Source organism: Lontra canadensis, unplaced genomic scaffold (assembly GCF_010015895.1).
Source record: "Lontra canadensis isolate GAN:19392208 unplaced genomic scaffold, GSC_riverotter_1.0 scaffold59, whole genome shotgun sequence".
Taxonomy (NCBI): Eukaryota; Metazoa; Chordata; class Mammalia; order Carnivora; family Mustelidae; genus Lontra; species Lontra canadensis.
In genome coordinates this window covers 9,133,333-9,152,972 of record NW_022631053.1, presented here as the reverse complement: position 1 = coordinate 9,152,972, position 19,640 = coordinate 9,133,333, and the positions used below count along the sequence as shown (strand labels likewise).

The window sequence follows — 19,640 nt, the reverse complement described above, 5'->3', positions numbered from 1 at the left end:
TTTACAGAATGACTAATTATAAAGGCCAAAAGTGGACAGCACCCCACTGTCCTTCAATAATAAACTGGACTGTGGTACATTACACAAATGGAATATATACCACAATAAGTATGACTAATTGATATCTACATGCAAAAATATGGATGGATCTCACAAACAGGATTTTGAAGGAAAGAAGCCAGACATAATAGAATATATAATGCATGATAAATTGGTTCTTACTGTCAACCTTAGTCAAGACTTATCCAAAATACTGAGGAAAAGAGTGCCTCGAAGAGAGTAGTATCATATATCAAAACACAATTTGGAAAAAAAAAAAAAAATTTACCTTCCCTTACATACTAACTGTGTGGTTGCAGAAAAGTCATCTGACCTCCCTGGCCTCATTTTTCCTCTGTAAAACAGAGATAATAAAGCTGTACCTCCCCCAAAGCAAATGACCTTTTGGAAGATCTCTAAGGTGCTGTGGGGCTTTACATCTATGACCCAATGAGATAGTTTCACTGCTTTCTACTTTCATGAATAAAAGCACAAAGAGTTCTTTAACAAAAACAATAATAGCTCACCTGTTCCAAGCCACTTTACATGTATTTACTCATTCAGTCCTTACCCTAACCATATAAAATAGATACAAATATTATAGAAAAGGAAACTGAGACTCTGAGAGTTTTGGTAATTTGACCAAAGTTGCACAGCTAGTAAGCTGTAGTCAGAATACAAACCAGAAAATCTAACTTTCTTAACCACATACTTAAATACCCGATATGCAAAGACATTATAATAACTTCGTTTAATCTAAGCAGATAGGACTTTTTAAATTAAGTTTAATATAATCTGTTGTCTAATCACCACAGAGTATATTAAAATGTAATCTATATTATATATTGAAACTCTGATCTTGTTCAATCAAAGGAAGGATGATTTTAATTTATTTATATAAATCAAGGCTTTTTAAGGCAGTACTAATTATAAATAACAATTGGTACTAGACAAGCACCAACCAACAGTGGTGGTCACATTCACATTTCCTTTATTTGATGCCTCTCCAGAAAAGGAAGGGAAAACTGTCTTGTTATTGTTTTAAACATAGCCTCTTCTGCAAGACCTTTTGGTATTAGTTCAGATTGCCTCAGATTCCCTATTTTCATGAATCACCTTCTCTGTGAAATAGAGCTCTCTGTTCAAAAATGAATCTTTAATTTTTTTTTTTTTTATTTCAGTGACTTTCAGTAACTTTCTGTTTGCTAGAACTTTCATCAATTATTTTCTGACAGTTCTTCTTGTTTTCTTAACCTGGGCTGAGATTTTACATATTTTAATTGGTTGGACCCCATCCTATTTCAGAGTTAAAGTCACCCAAAAATATTTAAACTTTACATTTTCCCAAGTTATCTTGAATTTGTGTCAGTCAGTCTCTTTGTTAGCTGCCTGAGAGCCTGTGACTAGGATGTGGTGACTGTGGCTGAAAATGGAGAAGCGAGAGGGATGGAGGCAAAGCCTGCTTACTTTGCACCATGGCCTAGAGTTAGCCAGGACTCCCAATGGTTTTCCATGGTAAGCTTAGTTACCAGTGGATAAAAGTAGATCACTTAAATTAAGTGTACCAGATAGGCAGGTTTTTAAAAAAAAGATTTTTATTTATTTATTTACTTACTTACTTGAGAGAGAGGAAGAGAGGGGAGGAGCAGAAGAAAAAGAAAAAGCAGACTCTGTGTTGAGCACAAGGCCCGAGATCATGACCTGAGCAGAAATCAAAAGCCAATGCTTAACTGACTGAGCCTCCTAGGCACCCCTATGGCATATGGTTTTAAAGAAGGAGGTAGGCTCAAAAAGCACAGCAATTCCAGTTGCAATGTCTCTGAGACTTCCAGCTAATTGTGTTTTCATCGACAAGTCATGCACTTGCTCTTACTAGGAAGACAGAAGCAATGCCTGCCTTATAAAATTGTGTAAAGTTTACATGAAGAGCAGAATTCTGTGCCTTCTAACTGATGGAAGTAATATGATTTCATTATAGTTGTGATTATTATTACCTTAATTATTTGGTGTTGGCATTCCTACCTTTGGATCTTCTGTCTCTGTTTAACTTCACCACAATAGCTCAGGGCTAGGAGCAGGAAGAGGCTTAGCCCCTCCTTCCAACACTTTCTTATGTAGATTCAAATAAAGAAAAGGGACGGGCTTAGTTCTCTTTGACTTCTTTCCCAGAACAACAAACCCAGAACAACAACCTTTTTACTATTCACCAGTATTTATATTTGGATAAAGAGCTGGAGCTGAATTTACAGAGGGAAAATATAAAGCAGACTGCAAAATAGGGCTGCTTAGGGTTGCACAAACAACTCTGTTAAAGGGAGCCAGAAAGCATTCAATAAGGAACACCAAAAGACCGCCGGCCACTTGCACTTCTTTTGTTCATTTCAATCTTGGCAGTCAAATTCAGCAGTTACGTTATATGTTTTCCCTTCCAAGGACTTTGGAAATACGTGATTAATCTCTTTAAACCAGTCTCACTAAATATATATATTTTGTTAATTTTATGTCCTTAAAAAGGCCTTTGAGCAACAGAGTTGCAAAGACAGGATAAGCTCAAGGTCTAAGAGGAAGGCTTATGGTTCTCTTTTAAAAAGTAAAAACATAGAGCTTAATTCATGCTCCACTGAAATTAAGTTCTCATAAAGTATAACAATGATAATACTGAGAACACTAACATGAGAAAATAAGACTGTCATATATTTTAGAGACACACACACATTCACTCTGATGTAACTATTTGCTTCTTTCACTCTGCACATATGATAATCTGAATAATCTAAGCAAGTCAGTTAATGATTATTAAATTTAGTTTAAATGTCACCTTTTCTTTTATAAAGTAAGTTTTTGCAAACTTTTCACAAGCACATTTCCTGAAATATTTTGACTGACTGGTTTTTAAATTGCGCTTGTAGAGACACGTTCCCAAATAATCTTTAAGAGTATTTACCGTATGAACTAAATGCTTAGTTCCCTTAGGGAAAAAAAAAAAAAAAATTCTGTGGGTGTTTATAGAAAATTTCTTGCTAGCTCTTGTAAAATGTTGAATTCATCAGAATGAGACATACTTTGAATACTCAAAATACAAACAAATATAGGCACAAATTCTTTATATTCCGTGGCACTCCTTCACTGACTAGAACCAGAAAAATAAAGTCACTTTATCCTTAATACTTTTAACCACAGAAAATGAAAGACTCAAATAAATAATTTTGGCATTTCTTCAGTGGTGTTGTGGTCCCCTCACTGATTACTTACTTACAGCTTTCTCTATGATCTATGAGACAAACACAGTCAATTTTCAATCATTAATACCAAAGTCTGCCAAAAGCACTTTGCATTAATAAATCTCAAAATATTTTGCCATTTCATTAAGTCTAACTGCATGTTGTTGGGAAGATTTCAAGCATTGTCTGATTTAGTAGGCAGCTGACTATTGGTAACAGAGACAAACGGTAAAATCAGAATTGAAATTCACTACTTCTGACTAATGCATCTATCATGATGGTCCATTATTTCAATCAGCCTGCCTCTAATAAAACTGACATCACTTAATGCAAATCTACTATATTCAGGGGTAACAGTGCAGAAGTATGTGTGCAAAGAAGGATAAAAGAAGTTAGAGCAAAAAGTCTGATTCCAGCTATTGCTGTGTTATGAATATAAAGCCCTAGAAAGGGCCCTTCCTCCTACGTCTATCTACAAAGAAAACTACTGAACATCACCACCAGCTTTCTGATACTAAGGTAAGTTCAAGGAAAAACTCAGATGACTCCTCCCTGAGGAAATTAGCTAGTGACGCGTGTAAGAAAAAATGCATTCAGTCCTTCCTGGATCAGCCAAACCTATTTGACTAGGCTAATAAACTTTCGTAAAATGGATTGGCTTCAATGTAAAGCCTAATAAAATTAAATATAAATGAGCTCCTGAAGGAATTAAATCAATGGGCTACAAAGCGACTTCCTGATTTTTTCCTGAGAACTCGTCACTTTCACCAGCAACAGCACACTGCACACTGTGTAGGCAAGAGCCTGGCATGGCAGTGGTAAACGGAGCACGGCGAACAAAAGCCCCATCAAAAGGAACCATTCATTCTCAACCCCTCTTTCCCTCACCCTTTCCCTCCCCTCCCCCACCTCTCTGCCTTCACGCATGCGTCTATGATGATACTGCATTCACACAGGCCTGCATATTCTAAAAACTTTATCACATTTCCGTTTACATAGCTTCCTATTCCTTTGGACAAAAATAGCTAAATTTTAAATGCTTCTTTTAACAAGAATTTAAGGATAGTCTTTTAAAGCCTAAGTGACATAAATGCAAGGATTTCCTACTGAAGGAATGATACAGAACATACTTTGGGACAGCTACAAATTCAGAGAGCATTTCCTGACATCTGAAGTGAACCCCACGGTACTAAGAAGGTCAAACAGCCTCCCCACTCAGGAGTTTGAGCCCTTTTTTCATGAATTGACACCACGGCCCCATCCACACTGGACAATCCTATGATAACATGCTCTCAAAGCTCACTTACATCGTGGATTTCCTCCGTCCGGGTGGCTGACTGTGGACCATTCTTAACCTATTCTGCAGGTATGGGTATCAAGTGGTGCAATGAGAGAAATGCCTACCGCTAAGTTCCTTACAGATCTTTCCTACTATTGTCACTATACAGAACAGATTCCTCTAAGAAAAAACTTTCCTGTTAAATACGAGTATAACATTTATAAATGGAAAAGAATTGATCAACCAAAGTAGAGAAGGTATTCTTCCAATTCACATCATTTCTAAAAACATTTTAGGGTGCCAAGATCAATAATGAGTAAATATTTATTAATAGAAGATTTGTTTTTGCCAAAACAAAGTATTCAACATAAAAGTTGTGCTCACATTTGCATTCCTTACAGCACTTGCCATCCACATACGCAAGGGCCGACTTAAGGGGGCAGTCAGGAACCGGACAGATCAGAGTTTCGCACTGGATGGTTCCATTCTGAGAAGAAAGCAATATTTAAAGAATTTCCAAGTTGCAGTGTGATAGCCTGAAAGTACTTTTTAATCCTAAGTTTCGAATTCTTCACATAAAATGCCATAAATACTACTATTCTTTGTGTTTATTATACAGTAAAACCCATACTACAGGGACCTACAGTAATATGAATTGGGTCCTAACACAGTTGGTGATTAGCTCCCATCTTCTGTCCAGTGACGATGCTACACACCCTAGAGTTCTCCCCCTTCTGGAGTTAGATGGATGAGAACATGGATGGAGGGAGGAGCACACACTGACAACAAAATAGCAAGTTAGGGGTAAGCCTCATGTCTGCCCAGATTATGCACAAAATGGGCACCCACAAGCCAGGGGATTTCTCAAATAGCTGCTGCCCTCCTGCAGACCTAGTCTGGGGACCAGAATCTTCCCATGGATATTTAAGCACCACTACAAGGCAGCACCAAACTGCAAACAGAATGGCAAGGAATTTATTTCCCAATGGTCAACCAGAACTCCCAGGCAGCTAGCTGTTTTTCTAGTCATCTTATCGACCTCACTATACATATCTTGCATTTTACTCAATTTGATTTTTGTCCCCATTTAACAAGTTGGGAAGGTTTTACTGCATTGGTAAATGCTATAATTTTGGTGGAAACATTGTATTTTCCCAAACAGAAGTCATGATGCATGCACACACACGACTATTTCACGGGTATCTTTAACATTAATACATGAAATTCCGGTTTTTGAACAAACTTGAGAAATTTTTTTAAAAGGCTAATTCACAGAGACCTCTGGTCTCTTTCTAGTAAATGACTTTAAACTGATGAATTCATGTGAAATTTAAAATTTAAAAACCAAACTAGTCTTGACCTTTTCTTAGAAAATGAATCTATTTTTGAAATAGTAATGTGTTAAATATTTCTACTTTATTTATGAGTATGCAATTAGAGAAATCATATTTATTTAAATTATCTAATTCTTATTCCACCACATTAGCAAACCTTTAAAGATTGCTAAGGTAAATTCCATTATTTGTCTGTATGGCCCAATCTGGTGACAATATTTCATGCTGCATATAATTTAATTTTATTAAAATGCAGTAATAAACCCATGAGGGGACAATCCCTTGAAATGTTAAGGAAAATGGATAAAATCCTTTGGGAATCACCTTCGCTAACCCAATTTAAATTGTTAACTTCACCTGTGCACCGATAAACTTAAGCTTTATAGCATTCCTAAACCATAATCATCTTTATAGGCTAGAAAGTATCTTTAATAATGCAACACGCAGTTCTTTAGATTTGACCGGGTTGGCTGGCACTTCAGTGTTGTGTCTTGGAGGAAATGGGTCTTGAAATTTTCATGATTACATTGTTTTAATAAATTTTTAAAGAGTGGGGGGCATCTGAGTTCCCTTCATCTGAACTCCCAGAGGAAGCCATACCAGGCATGTGCAGTTCTTACAGCCGTCTGTCCAGGACTCAAATTCTCGGTAGGTGGTTCCCTTCATGGTGCAGGTCCTCTCACAATAGCACTGATCCAACCTATTCATTCGCTGCTCAGCTCGAGACAGCTGTGGCACAAAGGAAGGGGTTCACAGTGTTCACCATTCCGGCAACACAGAAAGGAAAAATACTTCAGTAGGCATCGGAATTTTTCTGCATATAGCAGTAATGATGGCTGGGCCCATCTATTATGGTCATCAATATATTAAATATATATATATACTTTAAAAGAAAAGTTTTTTCCCTCTTCTTTTTAAGGTAAATTTCGTTCCTGCTTTTGGATAAAAAAAAAAACAAAACGGCATGATTTACAAGACATAAATGGGGGCTAGGTAAAAACGGCATCACTCACACTGCAGAAAAGGGTTTTCCATTTTTAAAAATGTTTAATTTTATGAACATATTTACTCAAGTAAAGAAACAAATCTCAGAATTTGTCGTGTCAGAAATGAATCATAGATATACGAGACAACTTGCAGGTTCTTAGTAACTACTATGAAAGGTGACAACAGTATGGTGAAATTGCAAGGAAACTTGACACATGCTCAGGGCAGTGAATAATCCTACAACAGCAACACAGTGGTAGAAAGCATCTGTGGGACCATTCCCTTGACATAATTCTAGGGTCCATATTCTTCACAATGCCCCCTCACCTCCATCCTTACAAAGAAAAACTAAGTAAAAATAAATAATAATAATAACTAAAATAAACAATAAATCCTACTGCAATAAGCAATGTGAAAATCAGGTAATCTGCCTCATTTCTGATTTACCGAATCATTTGCTACACAGAAGGCTAGGGTTTGAATATTTATAAGCCCTCTCCTTGAGCAGAGATTTAGATTCAATCCCAGCAACAGTGTAGAATAAGAAAAGTCTCAAAGGTGAACATTTGTGGTTATCTATATATAAAATAAACTATAAAGAACCTCAAGGATTCCTGAGCTCCCTGCACTGTATTTCTAAGTAGCTTTTACCTTGGCTGATGTTTTGGCCAAAATATCCTGCAGCTCCATAATTTTCTGCACGAGTCCATGGAAGTCATTGCAAGTTGGACAGGCTGGAATCACAAACACTACATTGGTCAAGCTGTGTTTATAAGGAGGTCAATCTAGTTAAGTCCAGGCTGACAACTAATATATGGGACCTCCGATTTCAAACTGACATTCTGGACAAAATTAAGCAAGAAACGCACTTTTTTATCACACAGCACAAAAACTAATGGACTTACTGCGATTAAGATCTGGGCACTGAGCAATAAATCCTTGGGGCATGACAAGTAATTGCACATCTTGCATTATACCCTGTGTGTGAAAAATTTTTAAAAAGACGTATCACTTTCATCTACCCACATTATGTTCAACAGTCAAGTTCATGAAAGAAAACATTTACAAGATAGACGCACCAAGATACCTGAACAACATCTTTTTGAATACATTACTTCTACTTCAAACCAAAGGGAAAGAAATACATCAGGCAAAATAGATGATTACCCATGTATTCTCCTATTGATAATATTTTTAAAGCCTTAAGATTAAATGTCAAGATATAATTAAGAGGGAATAGTCATGTTGTTTTGAGAAGTTATTTTTACTTAGCCACTGGAGAAAGGCTTGAAAATGACCTTTAAATACCAACCCAAAAATCACTTCTGGTTTCAGCAACAGTGAAACTGATACCAATTTTAAACTAACTGCAGCCATCAAAAAGAAAGATAGAAAAACGAGTCATAAGTGCAATACTCATCTGAGCATTTCTCATTTTTCAGTCAGATCTTTTAGAACTAATTTCTCAATTTATAAAGGACAACAGATTCATTAAACAGCTGCCGCAAGACTTAGTGACAAGTGCTTAGGAGCATGGAAAGTTTAGCATGAAATTTTTAAACATTCCAGCTACAAATGACCCATTTTCTACAGAGGGCCACATCACATGTCTGTATGTAAAATTTACATGTATCCATAGTCGCTAAGGTTTAATTAGCTTCCACCTTCCTGAGCTCTTAAAGCAAAGGCCAATGGTAACTCAAAAATAACTGCATCAGACGCACTCCAGCTGTCCCTTTCATCTACCACCCTTCTCTTCCTTCATCAACTTTACATACATTTTTAATTAATATTTTACTTCATTCCTCTGAAAAATGCAAACAGAATGTCTAATGACAGGGTGACAGTACCAGCATATTACCGAGACAATTTTGAATGTACCTACAAAATAACCAGATATTGGCCTACATCTCCTATGTGTTTAATTAATAGCATAGTATATGAAGAATGTCAGTATGAATGATAAATATTTTAGTATACTGTGTGGAATTGCTGGATCTGTTGTTTGCTTGGGGTTTGGATTAAAAAGGCAACTTCTATACAAACTCCTATCACTTGGAAGCAGCAACATGAAAACAAGGCTACCATGTACAGTTAAACAGTGTGTGCACTGTACAATTCCACTGGACACCACTCACAGTCTACAGTAAAAATTATGACCCCTAAAGAAGTACTAGGAATAATGGACATGTGAGAAGGATTCTAAGGCCACTTCTGGGCTCCATGGGAAAGACTGCCATGGTTAAATAGAGGAGAGAATTGACATCTACAGATTTGCCATCCCATATGTGGCAAAAAAAAGCACTGATTGTTTAGGATCTGTGAGCACGGAATCAATTCCTCATGGCAAGCTTTGGGCAAGTCACTTAACCCCTTTGAGTCAGTTTATGCACAAGTAAAAGGAAAAAAAAAGAGCCTACTTCAAGGCCAGGAAGACTAAGATTCCGGAATAGCACATAGAAAGCACCCGGTTTCCAGGTAACAAGCAGTTTTAATAAGTTTGAAAAACACCTTCCCAGAAATACTTACTTAGAACACAACTTCAAAATCACTGGTACCTACTCTACCCAGAAATCCATGAGTTGGACACAGAACCCATTATTCTTCAGTTAACAGCTGAGCCACTTCAATGATATAAGCACTGTCTTAGTCCCTGGGGGGAAATGATTACACTACCGGTTTGCAGTCAAGCAATTTTCTGGACTTTATTTCTTCATCCTTAAGATACAGAAATTTAAATGAGATGTCTTTTGGATCATCTACAATGATGAAATTCTATGGAGTGTGTCTCTAAATAGGCACTAACAAAAAAGATACAAATTATGACTGTTTCCTAGTTTTTGACAGATTTGTGCATATATATGTATTCTCCTTTCACTTTCTGAAGTACATATAGACCATGAATAGTGAATATTGAAAAGTCTTCAATCCTCTTATTACTAACAACCTTGTAAAAGTATCATCAAAGGTGATGTTTCAGTGGCAGTTTGTTTATGAATTAACATCTTAGGTATTTAATACTTTGAATCCCTAACCTCAACAATGATATGTTAGTTTCCTGACTGCTACTTTGTGATCATCTGTGTAAAGTCAAAGATCAAACTTATTCAGGAAAAAAGAGAAAATACTGTAGGTGAGCTAAATAAAACCCTCATGTTAAAAAAAAATAGACAAAATAGAAAAAATATACAAATCAAGTATTATTTTGTTTCACACCACAAAAAGCAAAACATCATTTTCCAAACTCATGAGAAAGTATTTATATTTCTATGCTGTCATCAGCCCTTAGCCAAAAAATACCTTAAAATATCCGTGTGCATTATTTCTCTGTCCCAGCCAAAATGTTGTGCCCAGAGGCAAGTCTGTGGAGGGCTTTTCCACCACTCTCTCATATATTCTGTAAAAAGGAAATATCAGATAAGCAGTGTGAGTTAACAGTCATTTCTTAGAATCTTCCCCTTCATAAACTGAGAAGATTTCACTTACTTATTGCAGTCAACATGCAAAATCAAATGGGAGGCACTAATGGCTAAAGAGAGCTTGTGCCACTTGTCATCAGCCAAAATGTACGGAAAGATTTCCGTGTGCGGGTGGTGACTGCCTGAGCGGTAATGCAGTCTGACTTCATTGCGATGGCCGCTGCTCTCCAGTTCCAGGTACCTGCACAGAGAAGAGCCACATGGGGCCCAGTGAAAATAAAGTTCCAAAATTATGGACATGACCTCGAGCCCCCAAAACATAGAGTCTCATGCTTTTCCTATTCCTCTCACTGAGGAAAACTAAACATTATATTGTAAAACAGACATAGGAATGGTCTAAAAGATGGAGTAAAGAAAGAAAATCAGTGAGAAACCTTACAACATAAGGCGCTGGTTTCCTAGGTTTTCTTTTTGTCTCATATATCCCAGATTTCATTGAGGAAACCAGCAACCTGGGGTACTAGTAAGTGCAGACCAAAAAAAAAAAAAAAAAGAAAAAGAAAAAGAAAGAAAGAAAGAAAGAAAATATGTGATATAGCTATAGATATCTTCTTACAAAAGCTTGCTCTCTAGCCAAGGGCCAGGGAAGTGGAAGCTTCATGAAAGAAAAAATTTAGAGAATAACCACTCTATTCCTGACAAACATCACAGGGAAAAAACAAAAACAAAAACAAAAACAAAAAAAATTGGCCCCATCCCCAAACAGACAGTAAAGCTTGTGGGGAGCCTCGATTTCTACCTTCCTAAGGCACCCAATACCTCCACTAGGGTGGTGACAGAAAAGGCCAAGTAGAGAACCAGGACTTTAAACCCAGTCAGCTAGTAACAAGGCCCCTGATGGCATCAGTGGAGAACACATTGGGGCAGAGCCTGGACTTCCACCCCCATCCAGCAGTTACAAAGTTTACTGCCCCTTCTCCACTGGGATGGTGTCAGAGAAGATGCAGTGGAGAGTCAGGACTTTCACCATCACCCAGCAGTAACGAGACGACCCCAACTGCAGTATCAGTAGAACCATGTGGGGAGTTCAAACTACCACCCCCATTCAGAAATAATACAAGCTCCCCCTCAGTTCTCAATAGAAGGCCAAGTGGGGAACCTCCTCCACCTGAAAGTAACAAGATGATACCTTCACATTTCTTACCAGATTAATGTCACAGAAATAGCTAAAACCAGGAATTTAAGTAAGGCACAAGTCTCAGAACATTATAGAAAAATGAAATGAAATGTTTCATTTAAAAAATGGAAAACAAGGTTTCAACTGAAAATCATATGCCATATCAGAACCAAGATCTCAAGTTTAATGAAAAGATAATCAGAAGATACCAACACTGCAATGATCGTTGTTAGAATTACCTGCCAACAATTTGAAGACACATAGACAAAAACAAGAAATTATAAACACATTTGGACACTTGAAACAAATGAAAAAACAGAAAGACTCAGCAAACAAACAGAAGAACAAAATAAATAAAGGAGAACCAAATGGAAGTTTTAAAACTGAAAAATACAGTAACTGGATTAAAAAGCCCAAAGTATGGGCTAAACAATGAAAGGGAGGGGACCAAGAAAAGAATTGGTTAACTGAAGACAGAACAAAAATAATCCAATCTGAATAGAGAGAAAATAGACTGGAAAAAAAAATGAACAGTCTCCAATACCTGAATGATTATAACAAAGGATCTAACATTCATATAAGCAAAGTCCATAAAAGATGAAAAAGAGGGTGACCTGAAAAAGTACTTGAGAAAATAATGGCTGAAAACTTCCCAAACTTGGGAAGAGATATAAGCTCCAAGATTCAAGAATCTAAGCAAACCTCAAACAAGATTGATTAAAATAAATACTCATCATAATTAAGCTTCTGAAAAATAAAAACAAAGAAAAAACTACTGAAAGAAAGAAAAAAAAATGATACATTGTGAATAGGGAATAACAAAGTGATAGTGGATTCCTCAACAGAAACGATGGAAACCAGAAGGAAGTATGGCACAGTATTTTTCGTGTGATGAAAGAAAAAGCTGTCAGCCCAGAATCTTATACCCACCACAAATATCCTTCAGAAATGAAGAAGAAATCAAGACATTCTCAAATGAAGGAAAACTATGATAATTTGAATCAAGTTTTAAACTTAGGTATGTTATGTGTAAAGTACTTAGTGAATACTGCAGAGGACATGTAGAAGAACCCCTAGATCTACAGCCTCTGAGGTAGAAGGAAGAATTTGGAAATCACAGGCATATAGAATGCACTGAAAGTCATGGAGGCAGAGCCATGAAGAAAGCTTGGATATTTTGAGGAGGAACCAGCAAAGCAAACCCATAAGTGTGGCTAGTGAAAATCAGAGGAGATAAAAATGAGGGTGGTGTCTCAAAGGCCTACTGATTAAGAAGTCATCTCAAGAAAGAGAAAGCAATCAACTGTATCAACTGTTGCTGACAGGTCAAGTAAGAGGAGGACTTAACTACTGGATTTAGCAAAACAGAGGTGTGTGGTAAGCCTAAAACTAATCAGCAAACTGCATAGGGAAGAAAGTCTGCTTGAAGTAGGCTCAAGAGAGAATGGGCAAGAGAAATGAGGGAAATATAGACATTTTGAAGAGATGGGATAGTAGCCATGGAAACACAGGTAGTCAAAGGAGATCTGTCTCTAATTGGTAAGAAATAGTACAAATGTTTGTAGGCCACTGAGAATAATCTTATAGAAGAAGGAACTTAGCTATCACTGAAAGAGAAAATAAATGTAAATAAAACAGAAACTATAAAACACAGATTAACTAAATTAATTAACTAAATTAATATTTTTACTACATAAAAATCAAAATTTCCTCAACAGAAAAGATACCATAAATAAACTTGGAGAACAAATGACATTCTGTACGACAAGGGGTTAATGTCTACAATACATGAAGAACACCTATAAATCAATAAGAAAAAGCAACTCAGTGGATTCACCAATCAGAGTGGCAGTAATCAAAATCATTACAAATATCCAGTATCAACAAGAATGTGGAAAAATAAGCACTTTCATACACTATATGGCAAAATAAATTGACACAGTCTTCCCGAAAGGCAGATTGGTAAAACAATCAACACATTAAATGTGTATACTCTTTAAATCAGTAATTCCAAGTCTAAAAATTGATCCTGCAAAATAACAGCACAAATTGGCAATGATATATACAGAAGATGCTCACTGAAGATATATTTAAAATAGTAAAAATCTGATAAAATGCCAACTATCCACTCACAGAGGAATTATGACTCATCCATATCCTGGAACATTCTATGAAAGAATGAAGTTCAAACATGAAACAATGCATGGTTTACTATCAACAAATAAACAAAAAAACTATAGAAACTCATGTGGTTTGATAAAATTTGTGTGTGTGTGTGTGTGTGTATGTTTAGAGGGAAAAAATGATAAAGAAAGATACATATCAAAATGTTAACAGTAGGTGCCATAATAAATCAATTAGGAGAGAGAATGTGAAGAACCATCTCAGATATTTTATACCTCTAAATTGTGTTCACTAACTATGCATCACTCTTTAATGATTATATGTATAATCACTATATACATGGTTAAGATATAAAATAAACTAATTGGTCAAGAATATAAGCCATGTTTAGAACTTAACAAGAATAAATAAAACTCCAACTTGTATTTTTTTTTTAATCCAGAAGACACCAACTAGAGAATCCTTCTTATATTATTTGATAACAAGTATTCATTATTTAATCAATTCAATGAGTAAATTCTATGATGATAGGAGGTGTTTGCATTAAAAATAATAAAAGTAACATCAGCAAACACACTGCCCTGTTGCTATAAATCTGTAAGTTCCTAACACACTGAGGCAAGAACCCTATTGCTGCCGTCAGGTAGCCTCCTCTAGATACTATTAGAAATGTCACCTGCAGTGGATTCCTAAACTTCAGGCACTAGTAGTAGCCTGAATAAAAACAACGAGGCTGACACTATGCCCTACAAACAAGAACCCTTCAGAAGTTAAATATTTTACCAAAAGCTACATTTTCATTAGCATCACTTACTCAATTGTAAAAAAAACCTTAAATAGATTCACAATACACAAATAAACAGGTAGTGAAGAGAAAAATAATGATGTAAAACACTTAGAAGTGTGCCTAGCACATGGATAGGAGTCAATAAATAGGAGTCATTAAGGGAAGGGAAAACAGGTTGAAAGAAGTTGAGCCAAATCCTTGAAATCAGTAACTATTAAGATATAGAAAAGTGTACACAGATGTGAAGTTGCATGAACATATATGACTACTGCATAATTACATGTTACAAAGTATCTTATTGAACACTGGGTCTATTTTAACTAATAATTTTTCTAATAACAGTCATCTTCATTTCCAGAAGCCCACTGTGTTTCAGTTCGAGGCAGGACTGGCTCGCCTCCTCTCCTGTCCGCCCCCGCGAGGCTCAGCAGAACAGAGTGGTTAAACACCCAGCCCTAAAGTCTGAGGACTCATATCCCAGTACCCCTCCCAAGAGTGGCCAGCTGCTTCACCTTTCTGTTCCTCATCTGGTCACTCAACTATAAAACAGGGATATGAACTGTATTTGCTTCAGTGGACATCTCTAAGGATTTGAATGAGTTAATTTAAGCAAGCACTCAGATTATTACTCAGTACAGACAAAATACTCAGTGAAGATAGTACATGTTAGTTAACTTTTTCAATTCAAAAAGTAAAGGTGTCAAATCTTCCCTCTTCTTTTCCGTGGTACAGCCAGAGATGGGCTGCCAACACACTCCAGCAATCGGACACTCTTTCCTGAGATTCTTGATGGAGCATAGATAGCCAAGGAGGGAAGCCAGGAGGCACCCACATTGTGCTAGGGCAGTGGCATCCTGGTCAGCTATGTTCGGGTCACTCTGCATCTTGCTTCCTGTTTGCTGGCCCATCAGTGCGCTTTTGGTCATTAACTCTTCCAAATTCTGATGCCCCAGGCTCCCATCAGTTCCATAAGTTGCCCTCCAGCCCACTGCCTCCAAAGTCATCTTACAGCTAAGAACCTTAATATTATAATTGTGACCACGGAAAAAATACAGAATGAAACATATCAACATTTTCAAGGCTATTATTGAGTAATAGAACTATGAGTGATTTTTAACCTTCTTTTTATTGTTCTTTTTTTCCCTTTTATCCGCAATGAGCATTTTTTACCTTAAATTAAAAACCACATTTTAAATCCCAAGAAGGTAATTTGTCACACCTGAACATACCATGTCTCCCTGATTTGTTATTCATAATTGTGAGAAATAACTAAAATCAGAAATAAAGTTCACCCTTTATAATAATTTATGCCCTCGTTATTCAAATATCATTTGCATTGGCAGAAATATAAACTAATTTAAGATTAGGCTTCAGACAAATAGGCAATAGTGGCAGGACGTTGTTCATTTTAACAACCTCCTTCATAATTCAAGATCAAAGGATAAAAATAAGGTCACGTCTCATCTGACAAAAAAGGTTGCACACAACATGAAATGAGACATTTTCTGCTGCTTTAAATTAAACCTAAATGGAAGAACGATTGGATCACCTCAGTCCAGTTCTTCCTCAACTTGCAATGGGGTTATGTCCTGATGAACCCAACCCTAGATGAAAATGCATTTACTACACCTAACTTACAGAGTGTCACAGCTTAGCCTAGCCTCCCTTAAACATGCTCAGAACACTCCTCTCAGCCTCCAGTTGGGCAAAATCGTCGAATGCAAAACGCATTATGTAGTAAAGTGTTGAATATCTCATGCAATTCATTGAATACTGTACTGAAAGTAAAAAACAGAATGATTGTGTGGTACAGACATATTGTATCAGTTGTTTACCCTTGTGACTGCTTGACAGGCTGGGATCTGTGGCTCCCAGCCACTGCCCAGCATCATGAGAGAGCATCTCACCACATATCACTAGCCTGAGAAAGACCAAACTTAAAAACTAAGAGTACAGTTTCTACTGAATGTACATCACTTTCTCACCAGTGTAAAATTAGAAAACTGTAAAGTGAACCATACTAAGGATAGGACCGTCTGTATGTTAAGCGAAAAGCCAGCTGTTAGTCACCTAAAGAAAAGCTCCATGCACTTCTAGTGCCAAATATATCATTAGAGGAGCTCGTGGAAGGCACAATTGCACAGGGGTTACACGCACAGGCTCTGGAACTGAAAACCCAGCTCAGCTTCTCACTAGCACCTTTGACCCCACTTCCTGCTGCCTCAGTGTCCTTGCCTATAAAATGAGGAATTGGTGTGATAATCCACAGAAAGCAGGGCATCTGAAACACAGTGATCACCCAATAAAGGGTAACTGATTTATCGTTTGTCAGTACAAAATCCCAACGATAAAGCCCAGCTTCTTAAAAAGCCAATTCTGTGAAAAACAGGCAACTTGAACACATTTTGTTTAAGCGAAAGAATGCAGAAATGGGAGACAGGAGTTCCAGGAGAAAACGGAAGATTAACCAACTCATAGAAACTAGTTGTCAGCCCTGGTATTATTATAAGGGCTCTAGCATAACCAACATATGAAAAGTGGAGTCCAGTGGTAGGGCCAATATTACTGTGAGTTCCTCAGCTTGCCCCTTTGTTATACAAAATTGACTATTTCACCTTGTCACTTCCAGTAATTCCCCCAGAAGTTAAGGGAGATGGGAGAATGGGGAAAAAGTTTATTTTTTGGCATCCTTCATTACAGCCATATTGATCCTATTTTTGTTAGTCTACTTATTTTTAATGGCATTTGGTCATCAAAGCCAGGTGGTATAATGTGGTAATTTAAGAGGTCTCCGACACTTATTCCTGTCTCTACTCCCTACTAACTGTGATAATGGGCCAGTGAAAAAATCTCTAAGCTTCAGTTTCCTCTCCTATCAAATAGAATAAAAGTTGTAACTTCATATGGTCATTGTCAGAATTTAACAAAATAAGGGATATAAGTGCTTACTCTACACCATTCTTGACAAAGAGTGAGCCCTCCATACATGTCATAATGATGATTTACATTTCCTATGACACACTATTTAAACATCACTAAATTTTCCGGGCGCATTTGAACTTAAACAAGCATGAATCTCAAACAGAAAGCGTTTTAATGAGAATCCATGCTTAGAATGCTCATCTATGATACTTCCATTAAATGGTCACCCAGTCTGTCTAAGAACATCCAATGACCAAGAATTCATGATTTACTGAGGCCCGGCATTTCATTTTTATGACAAACACCTTCCTTATAGGAAAGCATAAAGGCAAGAGGTTCTTCTAAACTACAATTTATGAGTGCATTTATTCCAGCAGACTAAGGGTACAGAGAATATGGCAGTGACCAAGACCAAGTACACTGAAGCTTAGAGATCCTTAATAACAAACACCTTATTAGGTGAAAATTATGCTTAGCCATTGCAACACTAATAATAATATTACTCTAAAAGTCTTGCTGTAAGAAGAAGAATGTGGCAATATCAGTGAGGAAAACAAAGCTTTTTCATGAAAAATATAGCCAGAAGCCAAAATGATATCACCAAGGGGAAAGATCAGTAGAAAATGGAATTAATTCATGACTGAAGCCCTGGCATCCAACATGATGGCTTGAATAAAAACCTCTCCATCTTACTGCTCTATATAACTGAGTTAATAATAAAATAAAAGGAAAAAACAGTTATTTAAGAAATTGAGATAATTTATTACCACTGATGATGAGGCCAGCAAGACACAAAGAAAGGGGTACCTGGGTGGCTCAGCTGGTTAAACATCTGCTTCATCTCAGGTCATGATCCCAGGGTCCTGGGATCCAGCCCCACACTGGGCTCCCTGCTAAGCGGGGAGTCTGCTTGTCCCTCTCCCACTGCCCCTCCCCCTTTCTCATGTACTCTCTCTATCTCTCTCTCTCTCAAATAAATAAATAAAATCTATTTAAAAAAAAAAAGACACAAAATCTGAGAAACAACTCTAAGCTATGATCCTGGAAGACAGGATTTAGTAGTATCAGGTACATTTTTAAAATATCAATTTGAGGAAGGTCTTATACAAGGATGAAGAAAGAACAGATATAATAAAGCATGAATGAGTGGGTATTCCACAGCACAAGGGTATCCATAAGAATCACAGAGTTTGAAAGAAGCTATTGGGTAAAAGGCAGTGCCTACTAAATGCTAGGCTGTCTTATTATCTCATTATCTCAACTGTCTTTTTTTTTTTTTTAAGATTTTATTCATTTGACAGACAGAGATCACAAGTAGGCAGAGAGGCAGGCAGAGAGAGAGAGAGGGGGAAGAAGGCTCCCTGCTGAGCAGAGAGTCTGATGTGGGGCTCGATCCAGGACCCTGGGATCATGACCTGAGCCAAAGGCAGAGGCTTTAACCCACTGAGTCACCCAGGCGCCCATCTCAACTGTCTTAACTGGGACTGAGGCCACACAGGCAGAAATTAGACAAAGACTGGAAAGAAAGGGTTCAAGGAAGTAGAAGACTCAAAGGAAATGAGCCTTCCCTATTTTATCAAGAATGAACACAAGAGCACATGGTCCTAAGTTTGAGGGAGACCCTCTGGGGAATATGGACTTCTCTGATGAATGAAAATGCATACATGCAAATGTGTACAAAATTTGGCTTGCAAACTCTGCAAGGGATTCACAGATCCCAAGAAGTCCATTCAGGGACTCTAAGCTAAGTATTCCTCCATTTCAGGAAGACCAAGCAGAATATGGCCACTTGAAAAAGTTTGACGATGTGGTTTGATATATATTTTTTTCTGATATAAAATAATTAGACAAAAATTCAGAAAATACACAAAAGCACAAAGAAGAAAATTATGATCACTAATGGTCTTGCTGGAAAGAGCTGATTAATATTAACAGTTTTGCATATATCATTTGCAGTCTTTTTAACTTAGCCATACACTCAGATTTTCTTTCCATGTAAAGTCATATCCTTTTTATTGGAAGCATGGTATTTCATAGTGTAACCATGCCATAATTTAACATCCAATTTCATATTACTATTTCCAACTTTTCCTTCTTTATAAAAATGTTTCAATACATGTCAACTATACTTCAAAAAATATTTCCATACATATTTCTTTGTGCGTCTAAACAACTCCTTGGAATAAATAACTACAAATGAAATTGCTGGCTCAAATATTATACATATTTCAAAGAGATTTGTTATATTCATGCATTCACTCACTCATTTACTTATTCAGTAAATATTTTTTGGAAAGCAAATTAAACCTAAAGCTAGCAAAAGGAAGGAAATATTAAAGATTAGAACAGAA

The 19,640-nt window shown here is 36.8% G+C and overlaps 1 protein-coding gene across 1 annotated transcript in view; it reads right to left on the bottom strand.

The window, feature by feature from the left end:
* Positions 1-19,640, bottom strand: part of NELL2 (neural EGFL like 2) — a 398,788-nt gene that overhangs the window by 232,599 nt on the left and 146,549 nt on the right. Inside the window, exons 6-11 of the mRNA XM_032876521.1 lie at positions 10,347-10,520; positions 10,161-10,257; positions 7,766-7,838; positions 7,512-7,594; positions 6,474-6,602; positions 4,924-5,026 (exon numbers count right to left, since the gene is read on the bottom strand). Coding sequence (XP_032732412.1) covers positions 4,924-5,026; positions 6,474-6,602; positions 7,512-7,594; positions 7,766-7,838; positions 10,161-10,257; positions 10,347-10,520 — 659 coding nt within the window. The remainder of the gene's footprint in view (positions 1-4,923; positions 5,027-6,473; positions 6,603-7,511; positions 7,595-7,765; positions 7,839-10,160; positions 10,258-10,346; positions 10,521-19,640) is intronic.